General features: G+C 39.5%; 1 protein-coding gene across 2 annotated transcripts in view; it reads right to left on the bottom strand.

Moving 5' to 3' along the window:
• Nucleotides 1-21,582, bottom strand: part of STK39 (serine/threonine kinase 39) — a 304,185-nt gene that overhangs the window by 179,136 nt on the left and 103,467 nt on the right. For both annotated transcript variants that reach the window (XM_032755476.2, XM_058441449.1), the window contains exons 6-10: nt 16,815-16,924; nt 16,454-16,555; nt 14,259-14,392; nt 5,864-5,912; nt 5,695-5,760 (exon numbers count right to left, since the gene is read on the bottom strand). In XM_032755476.2, coding sequence (XP_032611367.1) covers nt 5,695-5,760; nt 5,864-5,912; nt 14,259-14,392; nt 16,454-16,555; nt 16,815-16,924 — 461 coding nt within the window. The remainder of the gene's footprint in view (nt 1-5,694; nt 5,761-5,863; nt 5,913-14,258; nt 14,393-16,453; nt 16,556-16,814; nt 16,925-21,582) is intronic.

Below are 21,582 nucleotides of genomic sequence, written 5' to 3'. Positions count from 1 at the left end.
GGGCAGAAGAGCGAGGTTCCATCTCAAAAAAAAAAAAAAAAAAAAGATAAAAACAAACAGGACAAGTTCTCAACACTTGTAAGTATTAAATAAATGTGAATTGAAATATCCCTACCCACTGATTCCTAAGCATATCAGTGGATCCAGTGGGGCCAGGGGCCTTGGGGCCTTGGCATGAAACCAATCTTATAGCCCAATATTAGAAATTCTAGGACCCACAAATAACATCCCAGTCTTTCCACTTCACAGCGGTTCCACCCAAAGACAGCAGCGATGTGATACCCTTTACCTCCTTCTGATAATGACTAAACATTGTACTGTTTAGTTAATTGCTTACTTAATTTCGTGATTAAGAAAGTTCAAGCAATAACCCTCCAGTAAATCTACTTCCAGTGAAAACACAGGCAACCATAAGAAGGGAAAGAACTGCCTATTACATGTTTCCTCCTCATTCCCTCCTATGGCCAATATGTTTTTTGGATAAGCAGCGAGCATTCAGACATTTGCATAGCTACGAGCCCCTTGCCCTCTGTCCTGCCACATGTGGGTTATATTTCTTATTTTTATTTTTTTGAGAGGGAGTCTCGATCTGTTGCCCAGGATAGAGTGCAGTGTCACGATCCTGGCTCACTGCAACCTCTGCCTCCCGGGTTCAAATGATTCTCCTGCTCAGCCTCCCGAGTAGCTGGGATTACAGGCAAGTGTCACCACACCTGGCTAATTTTGTATTTTTAGTAGAGACAGGGTTTCACCATGTTAGCCAGGCTGGTCTTGAACTCCTGACCTCAAGTGATCCTCCCACCTCGGCCTCCCAAAGTGCTGGGATTACAGGTGTAAGCCACTGCGCCCAACCCGTATGTTGGTTTTAGAAAGCCACAGAAAGCATATGAATATGAGTGTGAGTGTGGTGTCTCAAGTATGTTATCACTAACATAAAACTTAGACATCAGCCAATTCTGAGGGTTAAATGTTCCTGTAGAAGATGCACACAGATTATGAGACCATCATTCTCAGCAAATTAACACAGGAACAGAAAACCAAACACTGCATGTTCTCACTCATGAGTGGGAGTTGAACAATGAGAACACATGGAGACAGGGAGGGGAACATCGCATACTGGGGTCTATAGGGGGGTGGGGGACTAGGGAAGGGATAGCATTAGGAGAAATACCTAATGTAGATGATGGGTTGATGGGTGCAGCAAACCACCATGGCACATGTATACCTATGTAACAAACCTGCACGTTCTGCATGTGTACCCAGAACTTAAAAGTATAATAATAAAACAAAAGAGTTGATGTGAAACATGGGTAAAAATAGCAAGATACTGTCTTTGATACAAAGAAAAGGATATAATAATCACTGATTTTGATAATCCAAAAAAAAAAAGAAGATGCACACAGCTCTAAGCATCTACATTCAATTTTAACCAAACCATTGACTCCCTTCCCCACCTAATTAATTCAGTACAGTAAAAGATGGAACACCACATGGTTAAGCTTTCAAACCCCAACAGATGGCTGGAGACAGGCCCCTCAGAAAATCACAGGAGAGGCAGTGATGGCTACGAAGCCTTTTATTCTCATGCACAAAGATAGTGAAAACTTGAAAAAAAAGTTATACAGCTGCATTTAGCTCTGTTCTCATGGGTCATGACTAGCATGTTCTCATTTAGAATATATAGAGTGTCTTGAGGTCCAGGAACATCCAATCTTATATTACCCTTCACCACATGCCTGGGGTCAGACCAGAGCCAAAGAAAATCAAGATGATCCCTAAACAACACTGTCAGCAAAAGAACCCAGAATGGACCAAATATTCTGCCTGTAGGAAGAAAATAAATATCCTCAGTTTCTACAATTACCACACACACCAAAAAAACTGTTTTGCATACTAAATTACCAAAGAGGCCACATTGATCTTTTTCCATTTTCTATTTTTTCATGATTTAGAGGAGTCAATCCGGATGAAGACAAGATCACCTACCCTCATGGAATTATGTGGCTCCCAACAAAAACATCACATTTTGGCCAAACATGAGTATGATGGGCCTCTGCTTCTCTCCTGCTAAAGGGCAGCACTGGTGGGCTCCATGGCGTTAAGAACAGCCACAATACCAGCCTCTCTTCTCCTTTAAATATGAAAATTGTTCATATTAAAGAAAAATGCACGTTGAAAATTATCTCTTAATGTTGGTGAGCAGAAGAGAGGAGAAGAGAATGCTGTTTATGACAGCAAATTTCTAATTAACATGGTTGCCTCCATGCCCAAGAGCCCTGCCCACAGGCCCAGGTATCATTTAAACACTCAAGTATCAATGGACTGTCTGTTTCTCTTTGAAAAACAGCAAACTAATGAGACAAAAATCAATGGATCAACATCAACGAGTAGCCTCTGAGGAGCAGTCTATACCACAGAAGCCAGAGCAAGATCAATTGGGAGGCGCGATAGTGAACAGGAGAATGGCGGAGATCTCAATTGAGACAGTCTAAGAACAAATAAATTAACGATTCCCCTGAACCAACTCCTAAACAGAAGTTACTTAAACACTGGAACAACCTAAGACAAGCAGAGAATCCTACAGAAACGTTTTCATTTCATTGCACAGGGTGATTAAAATCACATTTACTTTCCAGCAGCCATGTCTGCACGAAGTTTCCCATTAGGATGATCATGGTTGTTTATCGGAATCACAAGCCAGAGCGGGGGTTGCGGGGAGACTACCCACTATTAACAGGAATCCTAGGAACGTGTGTATGCCAAGCATTCTGGGGGTTCAAATGAGTGGAAAATAGTTCCAAAGGGCTTTTCCTTGGCATGTGACAATTTGGTCAGTAAACATTTGTGGGCACTTACTATGAATGAGAAATGTGCCATGATCGATGCTGTCCCAGGAAGAGTACGCCAAAGAACCTACAGGTGAGGGGTGGAGTGTAGCTGACAACCCAACTGCTCATTAAAATTAGAATTATGATCGGAAAACAGCCAATATTAGGAAACTAGAGAGCCAGGATAACATCAAAACAGGCCACTCTCTTTTCTCTAGGACGCTTAAAGAACTAATTTGCATTCTCCCTCCACTCCTATGTGACATTGAGCTGTGCGGCCACCTTGCCTTTGAAGGAATGGATGATGGAACAAGACCTGAGGTTCATTTAAAAGCAAAGAGTAAGTAAATGGCAGAAGACATGGTTGAAAAATCACATCTCACAAAACTCTAGTTGCTTATTGTTTAAGATAGATGCAAACTGGGATTTGGAACACACAGCGCACTAATATGTAATAAGTTTTTTGTTGTTGTTTGTTGTTGTTGTTGTTTTGAGACAGGGTCTTGCTCTGTCACTAGGCTGGAGTGCAGTGGCACGATCTCGGCTCACTGCAACCTCCGACTCCCTGGTTCAAGTGACTGTCCTGCCTCAGCCTCCCGAGTAGCTGGGACTACAGGTGCCTACCACCACGCCCGGCTAATTTTTGTATTTTTAGTAGACGTGGGGTTTCACCATGTTGGCCGGGATGGTCTCGATCTCCCGACCTTGTGATTCACCTGCCTCGGCCTCCCAAAGTGCTGGGATTACAGGTGTGAGCCGCCGCGCCTGGCCAAGTAATTTTTTTCTTCAAAGAAATGAGGGTTACAGCCTGAACAGATTCTTCATTTTTTCAAATTTCAAAAAGCTCCAAAGGAAAGTATGGGTTACACAGTGGGAATCCCAGATGGTTCAGTTTGGCTGGAGGTTAGAATATAAGACTGGAAGTTGAAATAGTGCCATAAATTTGAGGCTAAGGATCTTGGTCTTTATTAGGAACTATTTTTTAAATTTCTATTTTTTCATTTATTTGCTCTTCTGGTTGTTTTGTTTAATTTTGGAAACCACTTTTGAGCAATTAAGACCAGAAAGTTAAATCTTGTTAGAAATGCCTAAGAAAGAACAGAAAGGGGGAATGGAGGGAGAATAGTTAGAAATTTATTGCAATTGTCCAGTTAAAAATAGTGGAGAAAAAGGTTTCAACCAAAATTGCAGAGGGAATCATAGAGAAGATGTGGAGGGTGGTTAGATGGGGAAGACAAGGTAGGGGAGGAGGGCTCACATATAGTCCCAGGGTTCTGAGGCTGGGGGGCTCAGAAAGAAATACAGAACACAGGAAGGTTAGGCTTGGGAGGGAAGGTGGGCCCGGTGGAGTCACTGTGACAGGGAGGCTGGCAGGCCACTCAACAAGGAGCTGGAGTGTAAGGCCAAAGCTGCAGAGAGAAAGCAGCCTGGAAAACACCTCTCAGGGACCAGCTAACAGGATGGCATCAGATGACACTTCTAGCAAAAGAAGTGTGGACCCAAAAATAAGAAAAAGAAAAAGTCTTTTGAGGACATGTATGTATAAGCTAATGGCTTTCGAACAGCTTTCTCAACTCTGGCTGACATTTTAAATACTTGATCAAAAGACCCCACGCTAGACTCCAACACTCCTGGGAATCTCTCCAGGCATCTCTTTCAGTCTTCTGATAGGAGTCCTCAAACTCTGGTGGCCTCAAACTGAAGATTTAGCTTTCCTGTGCTTCCCCTTCAGATATTCCACTCTGATCAACTGTCTGCTCAGTGCTCGCTGTCCCCTCAGAGACCAACTGGGCTCATATCTCCAAAGTCAACACATCCTCCCCAGCCACAGCCCAGAAACCAGCCCACCCCACAGAATTCTTCTGGTCCAGGAGAGAAGCTCAGATACCTTCACAGAGTGGGACATTTCTTAAAGTCCACTTGAAAATCTGTTTAAAACAATTCTAAAGCATCAGCTAATGCATTTTCTACATAGTATTTTAGAAAAGGCAGTATCTGGAATTTAATATTCAGTTATGTATACCTTGGCAAGATGAGATGCAATCCCTAAAGCACATTTCTTTGCCATTTTTATTTACAGCACAGACAACACAGATTCATGTCAGCTTTCTCTGTAACTGTAAATGGGGGGGAAGAACCTCCTTTTTAAAATATGTGACTATATACATATTTTTAATAAATATCTAATATAATTTAAAAACCAAACTAAACCAAACCAGAGGTTAAATTGTATTAGGTTTCATACCATGATGAAATCTGTAATTACAAATAAATAAGTCTCTGGAAAAATACATAAATACATACATACATACATACATACATACATACATACACGCCATTTTAGAAATCTAAAACCTAGAATGGAAAATTTTTCAGCTAATCATTACCATAATTTAGTTAACATAAGGTAAACTAAAAAAGGGACCATAGGTCTTTCATGAGGAAAGAATGCTATCTCACAGCTATTCAAACCATTAAAAGTTGTGCTTTTTATCTTCATCGCTATAAACTGTATCTAAAAAGTGATCATGCCTCTTCTGTAAAACCCAAAGGAAAGACGCTCAAGGATATTTTACCTCTCCAGTATTTAAACCTCATCACATCCCCTCCTTTCTGACCTTCTTTAAGAAAAGCTGATAAAGGGAAAAATGAAATCACTTGAGATTCAAATTTTTTCCACACCCAAATGTATAACAACTAGCTGAGATAATGAAAAGGCAAATGCAGTTATCTGAGTAACCACTAATGAGATACAGCCTCTGAATAGTATATCCTGCATATGTGGAAATCTTTTTCCAATTTTTCTATGGGTTTCATTTCCCTGGGGACTGGTTCCTACAGGGTCATGAAGGCTAATGGCACTTACCTTTTTGGCTCTTTGGGCTATGTCTGGTGTTCTCGTAAGCAGCTTCTCAATCAGGTACTCTCTGTTCTGCAAAACAAATATTCCCAACAGTTTAACATCAAATATGATACATATAAATTCACAGTGATTTCAAAAATAGCAGATTTACTTGGGTTTTTAAGCATGTTACCTTGGCTTTCTGGAAGAATTTGCATTTTAAAAGTTCTGCTGCTGTGGGCCTGAAAGATCAATAATAAATTAGAGTTGAAACAATGACCACTTAATAAATGCACTGCCTTGATGAAACAACTTAACCTTAAGAGTATTTCTGGAAGACCAATTTCAGGAATAGCAAAACTAGGAACCAAATTAATCATAGGCTGCCACCAAATAAAATAGTGCCAATTTTCCAGTTCTTTCCAAATACCTCTACTGCAAAACACATAAACTCCTGTACGTTAAGTGCTTGGGGCGTAATCAATTTTCCATCCTTCATCCTTACACTTAGCTAAGTGAATTTAGTGTTTCTAAAAGGGGGCAGACTGACACATCTGTGAGCTAAATTTCTATATTTATTAAGAAACCATACAAGCTACAATATGACCCTGTCAAAGAAAGTATACTCTACTGTGCTCTATGCTTCCCCAAGAGCAGCAGGTACTGCAAGGGGTCCACACTTCGTGTCCACGCTCTGTTTGCCTGCTCAATAAACCTGTCTCAAGTGCATATGGACTGCTGTTTGCCAGGTGAAGGTAAATGTGATCATGATTAATAAAATGCAAATTCATTTAGAAGCATTACTAGATGGTGTGATTATTTCCTCATGGTGTCATTCAACTTGCTTCTCTAGCCCATATTTCCTGTAAACTCTAAGTTAGGTCTGAAGGCTTGAAGAGATTTAATTAAGCATTTGGGGCAAGAATACTTCATACACAATGGCACACACTTCTTACAGCAGCACCTCAGAGGCAGGTCCCGTTAGGTCATTCCACTGTTAGTGACGCTAAATTTAACCATCGGTCCCCAGGCACTAAATCTCTCCCTTGCAAAGGTCATGTTTTCCCCCACTGCAATTAGCAAGTGTTCTGTTGGGTAATACTTTGACATTTTATGAATATCCTGTTCCTGAAAACCTTTCTGCTAATTGTGTTCGTATCTTTGCCTTCAATAGTTATTTCATAGGAAGTAGCAGAATACTGAGTTCCTACTTCTATCTTCCTTGTTTACTGACTGACATTCTTACACAAAGAATAGCTTCCTTCATCAATAGTTCCTTCCAAAAAGGCAGCCATGAGAAAGAATCAAATAACTAGAGTGTAGGGTTGGTCAGCAAGACAACTGGCCTGATCTCTTTCAGGGAGACTGAAGGAACTGTTCTAGACTCAACAGACTTTACAAAACATTAAAACCAAATGTAACACACAGCCCTGGACTGGATCCTGGGCTTGAGAAAGAAGCTGCAGAAGCTATACAGGACATTTGGGAATAATTAGAGATGTGTGAATATGCTAAATATTAGATAATTTTAGGAACGTACTCTTCATTTTCTTAGGTGTGGAAAAGTACTGTAGTTGTGTAGGAACATGTCCTTGTTTATAAGAAATGCAAGCTAAAGTATTAAGTCTTTTACTTTCAGAGTTCAGCAAATAAAACATAGATAGATATCACAATTATAGAAAATGTTAATACTTGTTTAATCTAGGTGACGGTATAGAAGTAAACTGCACTACTTTTTCATCTTTTCCACATGTTTTAAATGTTTCATAATAAGATATTGGGAGAGAAAGGAGGAGGGATGCATTATTGAATATCATTAGGCATTATCTTAGGCAACAATTACCAAACGCACAAATAATATTGTAGCGGGGGGTGGGGCGGGGCAAGTTGAAAAGGAATCCTCATGCTTGAAACAATTGGAAACTGCTGCTTTGGAATCAGGAAGCTCCACTAAAATATTCCCAGGGATCAAACCCAAGCATAGAAAGAATTAGAAAATGTCATTACGTGCATCAGTACACAAACTGTGTAAGTCTACAGGGGCCCCAGAAACTATTTCTGTGCAAAGAAATTTTCTGTGTAAATCATTACTGTTTTTTTCCTCAGATTTCAAGTGGAACACTGGTTACGGGTAGGTACGTGACAAAGAACCCTGGATCTCCATATCTACCTGCTAATTGCTTTGAGTAACTAAGGGTCTAAACAACAGGTAGGCCATGAATCTGCACCTTGTTAAATAGGCCCTAGAACTAAACACTATAGCATAACTCTTTCAAATGATTCAACTTTGGTTGTTATTTTAATGTATACTCTTCCTGATCACCAGCAGATGTTTTTGCCTCTAGCTAATCCAAATTCATCCTTTCACTCTCTCAGTAAATATTAACTAAGCACCCACTGTTTGTCAGGCATTATGCTAGGTGCTAGGCATACTATAATGAAGATGGCAGACATAAATAATACCTCCAACAAGTCACTATCTAGCAGGTAAGAGCAGCGTGCTGCTCAACGGCCAGAGGGGCAGCAGCACATTCAAACACCTTGGAAGAAGGAGAAGGGCTCCTGAGGGAACATGTAGTAGAACCACTTTACAATAGACTCAGAAATGGACCAAAATGTCATGTTTGGGAACCTCACAACATGAAACAACATTTTAAAAACTAAGAAGCATATAAAATAACTTGGATTTAATTTTTTTAATGTGAAAAGAACCCTAAGAAAATCAGAATGATGAAAAAACTCAAGGCCCCCGTTCTATTTGAAGCCCTCATCATCTCTGGCTAATATAGTTAAATAAAACAGCCCCCCAGCTAGTGTCTCACTACTTCTCCCTTGCTATTTCCAACCCATCATCCACCAACCCCACTGCTTCCCAAATTAGCATCTTAAAAAAAAATCTCATCCTCTTTTATCTATCCTGATGCATTTCAGTGGCCTGAGACAGAAGCAAGTATTCTAGGCCCTGACTCCTCCATCCTCATCTCCCCACACCCCCCGGAGATGCCACCCTTCAACTGCAACGATGTTCTCACTCATCTCTTGCTCTTTCGTGACAAAGCACACACTGCTTTTCTTGCTTCCAAATTTTTCATAACCAACTGGCACACCCTCGCTCATCAGTCAAGAGCCAATTTAAATGTCATCTTCAAAGATACCTCTCCTAGCTCCTGCAAGTAGAAGGCATTGCTCCCTACTGGCACTCATGCACCATGCTACCCACATTCCCATCATGTATTTATCTGTTCCTATGTCTCCCTGCTTCACTCCACTAGGATATGAGCCCTTCCAAGGCAGGCAACTCATAGGATTCCTTTGTATGTTTCCAATACCTAGCACAGAACAGAAACTGCTACAGCTCAATTTCATACTATAATCAAATATGGGGGAAAGTGATGCTGCTACACATTTGGACACAGCACTACAACTCCTGGAGCTAGATTCAGTTAGCACCAAAATCTAAGCATCTGTTCAATACAGTGGGGAACAGGGAAAGACTTAATGAAAATGAGACCTGCGCTAGCAAAAAAAGAGGACAGAGGAAGTGCCAACATAAGGAAGCAAAGTGCCTCCCTGTCTCCTCTGCACCATAGCCCCACCAAAAATCCTCCTCCCCACACACAAAGGGTCAAGTGTAGGATGATATAGAGAGAAAGCTGGGAAGTACCAGGGATACCTTGAGATACAGGGCTGGGAAAATACTTTGCCTTCTCCAGCAAGGTCATTGCCATGGTAACCAACAACGTAAAAGGGAAAAGCATGCTGCAAAGAAAACTCCTTTCTCTGCACTCCACTCCACTCTCAGCCTTCATCAGTAAGTACAAAAACACAAAAAGGTAACAAAATAGAATTGGTTTAAACAACCTGCCTTCTTTTTTTATAGGCTTAATTGTTAAGCAATAGGTAATTCCAACTTTATACAGAGAATAACTAAATAGCAGATCAGAGGTTTCTCTTTGCTCAAATCAGCTGAAGTGTTTATCACTTTGGGATAAAATCCTACATATGCCAAACTATCTCCACGAGAAAGAATGAAAGAATGGAACTGGAAGAAATTAAGAAAATGACAGAGGGGCCAGGCGCAGTGGCTTGCACCTGTAATCCCAGCACTTTGGGAGGCCAGATCACTTGAGGTCAGGAGTTCAAGACCAGCCTGGACAACATGGTGAAACCCCAACTCTATTAAAAATACAAAAATTAGCCGGGCGTGATGGCGGGCACCTGTAATCCCAGCTACTCAGGAGGCTGAGGCAGGAGAATCACTTGAACCCAGGAGGCGGAGGTTGCAGTGAGCCGAGATCACACCATTCCACTCCAGCCTGGGTGACAAAGCGAGACTCTGTCTAAAAAAAAAAAGAAAATGACAGAGGGAAGACAGTGATAGGAAGTGTGAGAAAAGCTGAAGTCCTGCTGCCCATTTGATTTTAGGGTTTTTTGGTTTTTACTTTCTCATTTATCTATTTTTATTTTATGCCATAGTGACTACCAATGCCTGGCTAATGTGGAACCACCAGTACTGCCTACCTTTTAGCTGAGTACTACAGAAGAAAATTCTGCAAGCACAGTCACGTCTTACATGGCCACTAGCAAACATCAAACAATGCAGCATAATGTAAGTACAAACAGTTTTATGAGAAATGCTAAAATGTTACCAGCAAACAAAATAATGGTCCAGGCTTTGAATGATGATTCAATTTTAAATCCTTAAAAACAATGCAGCAGTCTACAAGTAACAACATTCTCAGAAGAAAATCTCTTAAAGGATTCAGCTAATACATATGGATGAACCAAACTCCACTGAGACTTAAAATAATTTTCAAAAGATTCAAGATGAATATGATATAGTTTAAATAGTTCTAACAATTTGCATTAATAAGTTCCAACAGCCCTTTGACCTCAAGCAGAGCTGCTTTCCTCCCCACACCACTCCCCACAAAAGAAATATTCAAGTCATATTCCTTTCTTCAGGATTTATCAATGCAACACCATCCCCTTGTTGTAAAAAAAAAAAAAAAAAAAAAGTTGGTTCTTTTTACAGTTGCTAGCCATACAAAGCATGTAGTCTACAAGATTAAGGCTCTTTTATTTTTAAGGAATAGCAAGATGTTCCGGTATGCAAATATAAGCAACTCTCTGTCTACGTCAATGCAGAACACAGACTCAGATGAACCAAAGGGCTGCAACACTCCAGCTCCCTTTTATGAGGAAAGTCCCATGAGCTCTCATCGTTGACAAAAAAACACAGCCCACTCTCAGCGGCCTGAGAATTGATGCATATGAGTGAATCTGTCCTGGTCACTGTTTTCTCGCAATATTTTTTCACTCATTGCTCATAAGGTCCTCAGCAATACCAGGGCTTTGGCACCAGTAAACTTTCAGGTTACAGGTAGATGATCTACATTTAGGCAACAGAAATAATAAAAATTGGCAAAAATTTTGCATTCACTCTTCAACCTACTCAAATCTGATTTCTGTTTATGAAACACTCTTCAATGGGTCCAAATCACTCCCAAATTGCAAGCTCCCAATCATCTCCAGTTGTTCAAGAAATGGTACTGAGTATATAATACAGACCAGACACTGGATATAAGGATAAGTGGCACAGGTTCTCCCAAAAAAACTTATAAACTTTTGAGGAATTGGGGTGTGTAAATCAATAAGAGTACATAGTGTAATAAGTGCTACAAAAGACATATTTTCAACATACTGTAGTTATTGCATAAAAGTTTCAACAACTCCACTTGGTCAGAAAAAAAAAAGGCAAATAATGAATGGCAATCTTAATCTCATGAGTACTTAGAGACTCCCTGGGCACTGTGCTATGTGTTTGAATTGCATTCTCTCTTCCCATCCTCATAGCAATCCTATGGAGTGGGTATTTTAAGGCCCACTGTACAGACAAGAAAGCTAAGTCATGCAGATGTTGATAAAGTAGAGCTAGGAATCCCACCCACAAGTACCTAACTCTAGGAGGATGTGGCATCTGAACCAAGCACAAAAAGAGGGATAGAAAGGGGACAGAGGAAGCGCAAGAACTCTTGAATGACAAAAGCAAAGGCAGAAAATATTCCTGGTTTCTTTTATTATTGTGCAGGAATTCAATGTTTACTTATCAAATTAGTCATGAATTCATATGTTGAAATTGCATCCTATCTAAAAAGCAATTCAACAATGTTGCTTTTTTCCATTCTTACATTGCAGAGGCTCCCCCCCCCCACCCACACCCAAACTCAACTTATGTGTCTTTTCATTATAAGAAAGAGCTACCTGGGAAGGTGATGTGCCACTAACAGTCTACAGCTGTTTGGTATAGAGAACAATTGCACAATAGTGAGAACAAATTAAGTTACAGAGAAAATATCTAAAAGAAGACCTTAAACGATTAATACTTTGTACATCAACAGTGTTTTTAAGAGAGTAGTCTCTGAAGGAAAGATTTGAAGATTTTGAATATATGGTATATGACTCTCTTCTAAAGGATTTTTTTTTTTTTTTGGTGGAATAGAAGGAACCTGATATTTAAGCTCATATAATGAATAAAATCCGGAAAGACTTTCAAGCTTATTAAGAAATAAAAATGGACTGGGTGCGGTGGCTCAGGCCTGTAATCCCAGCACTTTGGGAGGCCAAGGCGGGAGAATCATGAGGTCAGGAGATCGAGATCATCTTGGCCAACAGGGTGAAACTCCGTCTCTACTAAAATACAAAAAAATTAGCCTGGCGTGGTGACACATGCCTGTAGTCCCAGCTACTCGGGAGAATTGAGGCAGGAGAATCACTTGAACCCGGGAGGTGGAGGCTGCAGTGAGCCAAGATCGTGCCACTGCACTCTAGCCTAGTGACAGAGCAAGACTCCATCTCAAAAAAAAAAAAAAGAAAAAAGAAAAAAAAAGAAACAAAAATGGTTTGTTAAATATAATGTATGTCAATCTAATTTGTTTTGAGCAAATCACATACGAATCTCCTAAAGAAATATACTATTACATCATTAAGTACACTAACAATTCTACCCTACAGAACAATTTTCTTAAAAAGCTGGAATCGTGTGACATTACAAGTCACAACCACTAGGTGGAATCTCAATTACTGTCGTTCAAGAATCAGGAAGACCATCTGTAATAACCTAGTGCTAACTGGAAAGACAAGAACTTCTCTTGCTGGGCTATGAAGGATCAAATTCTGTTTTCTTGAAGATGTCAAAAAATTTTACTGGAGATGACACCAAATTCAAGGGGAAGATAAGCAAATGTTGGAAAACAAAATTAGAATCTAAGAGCATTTCACCCAAATGGAGGTTGAAGAAATAATCTCAATGAAAGATCAAAAAATTTTAGAAGGAAAACAAGCCCTACGAATCAAATATAAATAACAAATGAGATGTTTACATAGAAATAGTACATAGGCATGACAAAATAATCATCCCTTTTACAATAAATAATTCAAAATGGCTAATAGCAGTCTTCATTCCAGGCTCCATGAGAAAAGTGATTGATGTGGAAAAGATTCAAGGCAAATTCAGCAAATGTAAAGGAATGAAGTGAGCAGCTGCAAAGAATGGGTACAATTATGGAAACTGTGTTTAATCTAGAGAAGGCTTGCCTACTCAAACAGTAAGTTACTGTTTAAAGGCTTAACAAGTTTCATAAAAATTTAAGATCAAAATAAAGGAATCACTTCTAACAGCAGAGTCCTTCCCTGAAAAAGAAAGTTTCAGAAGAGAAGTCAGTTATTACGTTTTAAAATATAAGGATCAAATTGGATCCTCAGGTGGATTAGGATAGATAGGAACTTCTCAGAGGCCTCTCCTGGTCTATGCTAGGATAACGCCACATACAACCAAGTACCCACAAAGGGACCTTACCCAGGCAAGGCCATTCACATAATTAACAATCTCCTCTAGGTGACAAAGAACAGTGGGCTCCATGATGACTAACCAGGATATTTCAAAGTCACAGAAATTAAGAAGGAAGAAAAGGAACTCAGAAAACAGACACACTACAGCGCAGGGCAATAACCCAAGAATAAATAGGAAACACTAATGTCAATTTAAAGTCATTTGCTTCTGTTTACATGATTAATCTTTTTAAGGTAAAAAATCTCCTTAATCTTCTTTACAGATAATCTTTTAAACAGCACCAACAACTTGTTCTGCAACTAACAGGAAGCTCATGCAAAATTCAATAGCTCTGCCTAGTTTAGACTGGAGCTAGCAGGATATTCAAATCCTGAGAGGTCAGCTCAACCTACACAGTGCAGAATATTAGCTCAGCTTCTGAATGCAGCACTGCCAGTTTCTTTTGATTTCTGTTTTACTTCATTTCCTTTGATGACAGAGCCCACACCTAACAAGCACAGTGAATCTTATTAACGCCACAATTTTTCCTCTGCCTCTCCTTCATTCTTCACCCACTTCTTTCCCTCTTGGACCCACACTGTCTTTCACTAACAGGTTGGAAATCTGGGGACCACAGCAGGGTTTCCCAGACAAGAAATACCTTTCTAGTGTCCTCACAAAGCCTTTCCCGATCTACAAAAAAAGCTTTGTCATGGCTCAAACCAGGTCATTAACTCATTCACTAAGTTTCACTTACCTTTTGGAAGGATCTTTCTGAAGACACAGTGAAAGTAATTTTCTAAAGGACTTGCCGTACTTTTTCATCATTTCTTTATCCTCTACCCCTGTTTCCAAAGTGGGTGGATCATTTTGCAAAGTCAACATTAACACCTGCAGCAGAAACAAACATGAAGACAGAATCTCAGTATAGCAATTGCTACAATCTAGTTTTGAATTTTTCATAAAAGTGTAAAAAACCAGCCTTGATTAGATACAAAGTGCTTTCCCATGATTTTAACTTTGCAGAAATTGTGTATTTAAAGTATTCATTGCCACTGCAAATCTGTTTATGCCCCCTTTAACCTTTTTGTTATTCCATTGACAGAACTTACAAAACTTGCTCTATGTGTTAAGAATGATCCCGGACAGAGCTTTCTGGGAACTGGCTCGTGTACCGCCTTGGGAGCACGTAGCTCCAGTACAGCTGGTTGGGAAAGCGGGTGGAGGAGGAGAGAGAGGGCCAGAGAGGCGTGACTGTTCATGTGTACAGGTCATTCATAAGTAAGGAACTGCCTGTACTCAAGGCTTCTGTAACACATTACTAGCCCTAAAAATAAAACCACAACATCCCAGGAGGTAACATGATTTCCTTTAAAAAAATGAGAAAACATACAGAAAATTGCTAAAAGGCTTGGCAAGAGCAAGACACTGAAGGATAGCCAGAATATAACTGAGTTGCTAAAAACTGTCATCAAATCCAAAGTCCTTGCTGCTTTTGGAGGGGGACAAAACAAAATAAAATACTACTTTAAATCAAAAAGGTAAAAATTCCACTCTTTCATACTAACTTCAAAATTATTTGCTTTAAAAAAAAAAGTGGAAGGTGTAGAAAACTACTAGCCTGTACAATCAATAAACCTCATTAATGCATAATTCAGCCTTAATTTATGCAAATGCTATACATGTCAAGCCTCTTTTCAAACACTTTCAGATGTGTGAATAGATGAAGCGTGAAAGTGACGGCTTATTGTTTGTGGAGGATAATAGCCCACAGGAGAAAGCGGGGGACTGGGAACTCTGAAGAAAAGTCCTAGAGGACTTCAGGCTGGGACAAGCAAGAGCGACTTTGAATTCAGGTGGGAAACACTAAGAAGAAGCAAAAGAAAGAAAACGAAGAAAGAAAAACTGAATGAAAGAAAAAATCCTTTAGCGTTACTTCAGTGCTTTTTCTCCAAGAGGTCACTTCAATTGTTTACACTTCAATTTTAAATTTTCTGCTAGCAAAATCCGGTATATGTACCCACACACACATATACACTAAAAACCTAACTATGTTAAACATATATATATGTATGTATAGAAAACAATAAAATGAATTACACTAAAACCTTAGTAGAGATTGTCTGTGGTTGATGAGATTACGCATGATTGTTTTTCTTCTTTAGTCTGACTTGCACACCCAAACTTTCTACAATATGAGTATACTACTTCTTTTAATCAGTAAAACTCACTTTTTATTCTTGGGTTTTTAAAATAAATCCTCCCCAATTTTTCCAATAACCATGAAACAATCACAGACCTACGTAATGCTCTATGTAAAATAGCATTATAATTTCACTAAACTATTTCAGCCTCAAAACAAAATCCAGTTGGGTAAATGAGCCCTGATACGACTCTCTCAGAACTAAGAGAAATAATGAGGTATAAGCCAGTTAAAAGAAGAGCAGAAACGTGAAAATAGCACCCTAAAAACACTGTGGCTCACTTATATCGGATGAGTTGCCAACATTACACTATGAGAGCAGGGGTAAAAATGTTGTAGTCCACTTAAAAGGAAAGAAAAAAAAAGGCCCTGAAAATCTGGGAAATCCATTTGCAGAGATGACATCACTATCATCTATTTTGAGATTTTCTTTGGGAACCTGGCGTTGTTCTGCTATCAAAAGAGTAATGACCAGCATTTGTCATAGCTATCAACCTCCATCGACCAATCTGATCACATTATTTTCTCAACTCTGTGCTGAGACTATAAAGCAAACTTCAAAGCTGGGAATTATGCTACTTTTGTCCTATTCTGTCCACTGAGAAAATCAGACAACGTTCGACTTGGCTGCGTTCCTCCATTAATTCTCCTCAGGTCTAAGAGAAGAATGAAGATGTTGAAGAGAATTAGAAAACAGATTCCGTCCAACCACATTTCAACCCCGACGTAGTATTTCCAATGGTAATTACTTTCATGGGAGGATATTTGTGATAAGGCGCTGCTCCTGTTGCTAATTCAATGGCAGTTATTCCAAAACTCCACATGTCAGCCTTGAAGTCATAGCCTCTCACCTAAGAAAGAAAGCAGGAAAAAAACACAATCATACAGCAGGCATGTTACACATCATCAAGTCCATGTCATGTCAGAAATCCACAGCTGTTGATGTATAACTTTCACGTTAGTTTGCTAATTAGCTAGCAATCGAGAATTAAATCTTAGTTACATGATGCATTCTACTAAAATGCTAGATACAAATGAAATGTTAGTGTATTGATGCTCTGTAAGATTGTACTATGTCCATCAAAAAGTCACTGTTTTGTTGTTTTTTACCTGCTCCATGACTTCAGGGGCCATCCAACATGGGGTGCCAACGAAGGTTTTTCTTACTTTGTTTCGGGTGACATCACCCCCTGTTGCTAGGAACGCACTTACCCCAAAATCTGAAAGGGAAAAAAAAATCACCTTTATTTTATGTAAGACATTATTGCTTATAAATTGTGATTTTTTGAGCATGTCTCTTCTTTGTGAGCTTTACAGTGGTGATGAACTGTTCCGAACATGTCTACGGTGCCCTCTCAGGAAAAAAAAAGAGGCAGACCTGCCCTCTGCCATCCCCTACACCTTGGAGAATACCATCACTGGTAATGGGCCACCAGCCTGCAGGTCCAAAAGCTTAGCATACCAGATTAAATATACAGGGTCTTAGCTTTTAGCTGAGGTATATAAAGATAAGACACATAAAGCCAACATGCCCAAGTTTGCCCATAGGCAAAAAAGCTTAGCCAGCAAAGATTGATTTTCTGGACAATTTTCAGAAGTACAGAGGCAATGGCTTGTACAAGTCAATATTTTTCTTAACTTTAACTCATTATATACTAGAAGTTAATTTTATAAGAAGATGAATTAATTAGGCATACTGTACAGGTTGAGCATCCGGAAATGCTTGCGACCAGAAATGTTTTAGATTTTGGATTTTTTCTGATTTTAAAATACTTGCATTATATACTAAACTAGTTAAGTGCCCCTCATTCGAAAACCAGAAATCTGAAATGTCCCAGTGAACATTTCCTTTGAATGTCACCTCACATTCAAAAAGTTTTAGAATTTGGAACATGTGGGATTTCACATTTTCTGATTTAGGGATACTCAACCTATATATACATACGGGCATGTGTGTAAAAATTCTATTTGTATGTACAGTACAGAAGGGAATGCCTGGCAATTATTAATGCACTATTCTTGCTTTCATTTTTACACAACAGTTAAAAGTAGTTAATAAGTTAAAGTACCAATTACTCAAGACTAGTGTACCTATCAATGATAGCCAGGTCGAGGACCGCTTGATAGCGAGCTGGTGGGTAGTAATAAAAACAGGTAGTCAACACATCAAAACACCACAGCGCACTGTGCAGTCTGAGCCCCTGCAAATCGCTCTCATATACTTTTCCTTTGCTGGTCCCCTTCGTTGGCTGTCAGGGTGACAGCAATTACCAAAAAACAACCTCAAGTACAAACCAAGGTCAAAATGTATTAGCATTTGCTGTAGGCCTATAGGGTTAGTTTATGCAATTGCGACTTAATAACATTGTAACTAGTTTCCTGAGTAGAAATATATTGAATGTTGTATTTAATTTATATTTAAATTTACTCCTACTCCCAACAGGATTTCAACTACAAATAAAAGGAATGAAAATTGACAAATGGAGTCTTTGTTCCAACTGCTACTCTCATGTTCATATTGAATAAAAGTATATATGTTTAAACTGCTATATAACTTAATATGCATATATGTTTCCAACTCTAAAGCCCTTTTAATTCTTATACTGCAGCCAGAAAGCTGAAGTCTTGTGAAAAGAAATTTCTGAAACCAGTCAGTCTCCTGTGGGTGGGAGAAGATACAATTCATTCTCTTAGAGAAGAGATAGGTGAATTAAAATATTTGTAAGCATCTACTATATCTGCTGGAAAAAATACATATATGATAAAGCTTTTAAAGCTACTAATTTCAGCTTAATTTGTATTTCTAAAAAGAAGTTTAACAAATTCATTTCATCTCTACTAAAAAACGATTTTATAATATAATATGAAATAAATATTTTATGAAATAAATACATATCATCTATAAATTAAGGATACAGGTAAAAGCTGCTTTAAGGAAAAATTGATTCTTTTAAATGCAATTGAAGCAACTCTGCACCCTAAAGTCTCTTCCTAAAAGACATAATCCAGGTAAAAATCCATAGTTAACATTAGATATATTTTCACTTCCTTAAAAATACTACCTGCTTACATTACACATTTTAAAAAGTTAGAAAAACAGCTGAAAAAGATGTATAGTAGCAATTTATTACTGACAATACACTTTCAATATATCTGTCATGATTCATATATTTATTCAGAGCCTCCACTTTGAACACTCACTTTAAAGTCATAAACAGATGGTTAAATATCATTAAAACTCAGAACAAAAATTTCAGGAGCAGAAAACACCAATCCTGACATCTACTCCCTCTATGACTACAGAATAAATACACAATTTGCTCCTATGTATGGCTGATGTGTATATAGATTATATGTACTCAGTAACAGAACATTTTGAGCAAAGTACATAGTGTGCTTATGTTATATAAACAAAAAATTGGTATATTATATTGAGATAGCTTGCATATGACAGTTAGAACAAGGTGGCAGAACAGTAACAGTGAAAAGCTGTCCTTGTTTCCTAAGGGGTACATCTATACAGCCAAAGGGAATGGAGCCAGATTCACTTGTGTCCAAAACCACGGACATTTCTCTAGCAACACAGAATCAAAGGCTACACATAAAGTTAGCCAGTCCATCTCCCTGCCTCCAGGAATAACTGCAGGATATGGGTAAAAGCTGCTTTAAGAACAACAACAACAACAACAAATAATGCTGTCATCCTAATAACAAAAAGGCCCTAAGACCTTCTGAATCCATTCACTTATTTGCTCCTCCACAGCCACTGCCTTCATTTAATCCACCATTACTTCTTGCCAAGATTTCTGCAGCAGCCTCCTAAGTTCCCATCTCTCTTCTTTCCCCAAATCCAGGCTCCAGCAACCAGGCCTTTCTATGTCACAGGTCTGAGCCCTCCTTAAAAGTCTTTCAGGCCAGGAGCAGTGGCTCATACCTGTAACCCCAGCACTTTGGGAGGCCAAGGCAGGTGGATCACAAGGTCAGGAGTTCGAGACCATCCAGGGCAACACGGTGAAACCCCATCTCTACTAAAAAATACAAAAAATTAGCCAGGCATGGTGGCACGAGCCTGTAGTCCCAGCAACTCTGGAGGCTGAGGCAGGGGAATCGCTTGAACCCAGGAGGCGGAGGTTGCAGTGAGCTGAGATCATGCCATTGCACTCCAGCCTGGCAACAGAGCGAGACTTTGTCTAAAAAAAAAAAAAGTCTTTCAAGGCTCCCTGTCCCCTCAGGAAAAAGTCAAAATCCTTCAGCATAACACGTAAACCTGACTGCCCTTTCCTCTTCTGCCCTACCTGTATCACTACTCTCAGCTTCAGACAGTAAGCTCCAGCCTACTGAATGACTTACTTTTTATTCCCTGATCCCATCACCTCCTTGGCCTCACCAGCATTGCCCTTGCACATGATGCTTTGTCGTCTAGGTACATCAACCCTCCATGCTGAACAGGTGCACCAGCAGAAGGCTTTCTGCATGGCCTTGTTAATGACACAGCATCTCCAGCACCCTGGCTCTTGGTGAGTAGTCTGATGTGCATTCATCACCTTTGCATAATTTGATTTCAGTAACATTGTTCATGGTCTTGTTTTGATGTGTGAATGCTACTTAGCCTTGAGGAGGATCTGCAGGTATGGTTATCTGATTTGGAGAGTGGCAGATCTACTAGGAAACACCACAGGACTAATGGGCAAGATCTGAGTGTTAACAGCGATTAGGCCTAAGGCTAGACTATTACCCAACTGTATGACTCCAGAAAGGGACTTTAACTTTCTGGGCCTTATTGGGCTTCTTATTTAGGCCTTTTTTTATTATTTTTGTTTTTTGAAATAGAGTCTCGCTCTGTCGCCCAAGGTGGAACGCAGTGGCATGATCATGGCTCACTGCAGCCTCAACTTCCCATGCTCAAGTGATCCTCCTACCTCAGCCTCCCAAGTAGCTATGACTACAGGCATGTGCTACCATGCCCCTCTAATTTATTTTTATTTTTTGTAGACATGGGGTCTCTCTATGTTGCCCAAGCTGTTCTCAAACTCTTGAGCTCAAGCGATCCTCCTGTCTCAGCCTCCCAACATGCTGGAATTATAAGCATGAGCCACTAGGTCCAGCCTCAATTTTTATATTACTTTCATATTTATAAGACTCATATTTTTTTTTTACCATGTATGACTATTCTTTACAACAACTGTTAGGTAGATTAATAAGCTACTCACTGCCTTTTCATAAGCAGGCAAGTAGGCTGAGGGGATAAGCATAAATATTTTACAGTGGCAGAGATAAAATAGGAGAAGACATGTTTCTTGACTTTAACAATATTTGTCAGGCATGATGGTTCATTAGGTGGGTGTGGTGGCATGCAACCGTAATTTCAGCTACTCAGGAGGATGAAATGGGAGAATCGCTTGAGCCCAGGAGGTCGAGGATGCAGTAAACCATGATCATGCCACTGCACTCCAGTCTAGGCAAGAGAGTGAGCCCCTGTATCCAAAAAAAAAAAAAGCATATTCCCACCTAAGTAAGATAAGATGTATAAAATCAAATACTATATTGTCTGTGCAGAAGCAGAGGAGCTATAACCGTAATGGTCACAGAAGACTATCTCCAAAGTGGGCCTTGGAGCCAGCCTTGAAGATGAGGTGAAGACTTGGATGAGCAAGCCCAACCAACAGGAAACACATTCCAGACAAAGAAACGGCATGAGCAAAGCACAAGTGTGGAGCCAAGAAGAAAAACTGACAGCTGCAATGGTCAAAAACTCAAAACACCTACAGCAGCCAGACAGGAATACAATGGAGAAAAGAGGGTCCTGAAAACCAACAGCTACAGTCTCAGTAACAAGGGCCCTTGATACTCAGTCTCTGTGACAGGAGACTTTAGGAGT

This window comes from Hylobates moloch, unplaced genomic scaffold, assembly GCF_009828535.3.
Source record: "Hylobates moloch isolate HMO894 unplaced genomic scaffold, HMol_V3 SCAFFOLD_1, whole genome shotgun sequence".
NCBI lineage: Eukaryota > Metazoa > Chordata > Mammalia > Primates > Hylobatidae > Hylobates > Hylobates moloch.
The sequence above is the reverse complement of the archived record's forward strand: the minus strand, read 5'-3'. Positions and strand labels throughout refer to the sequence as shown.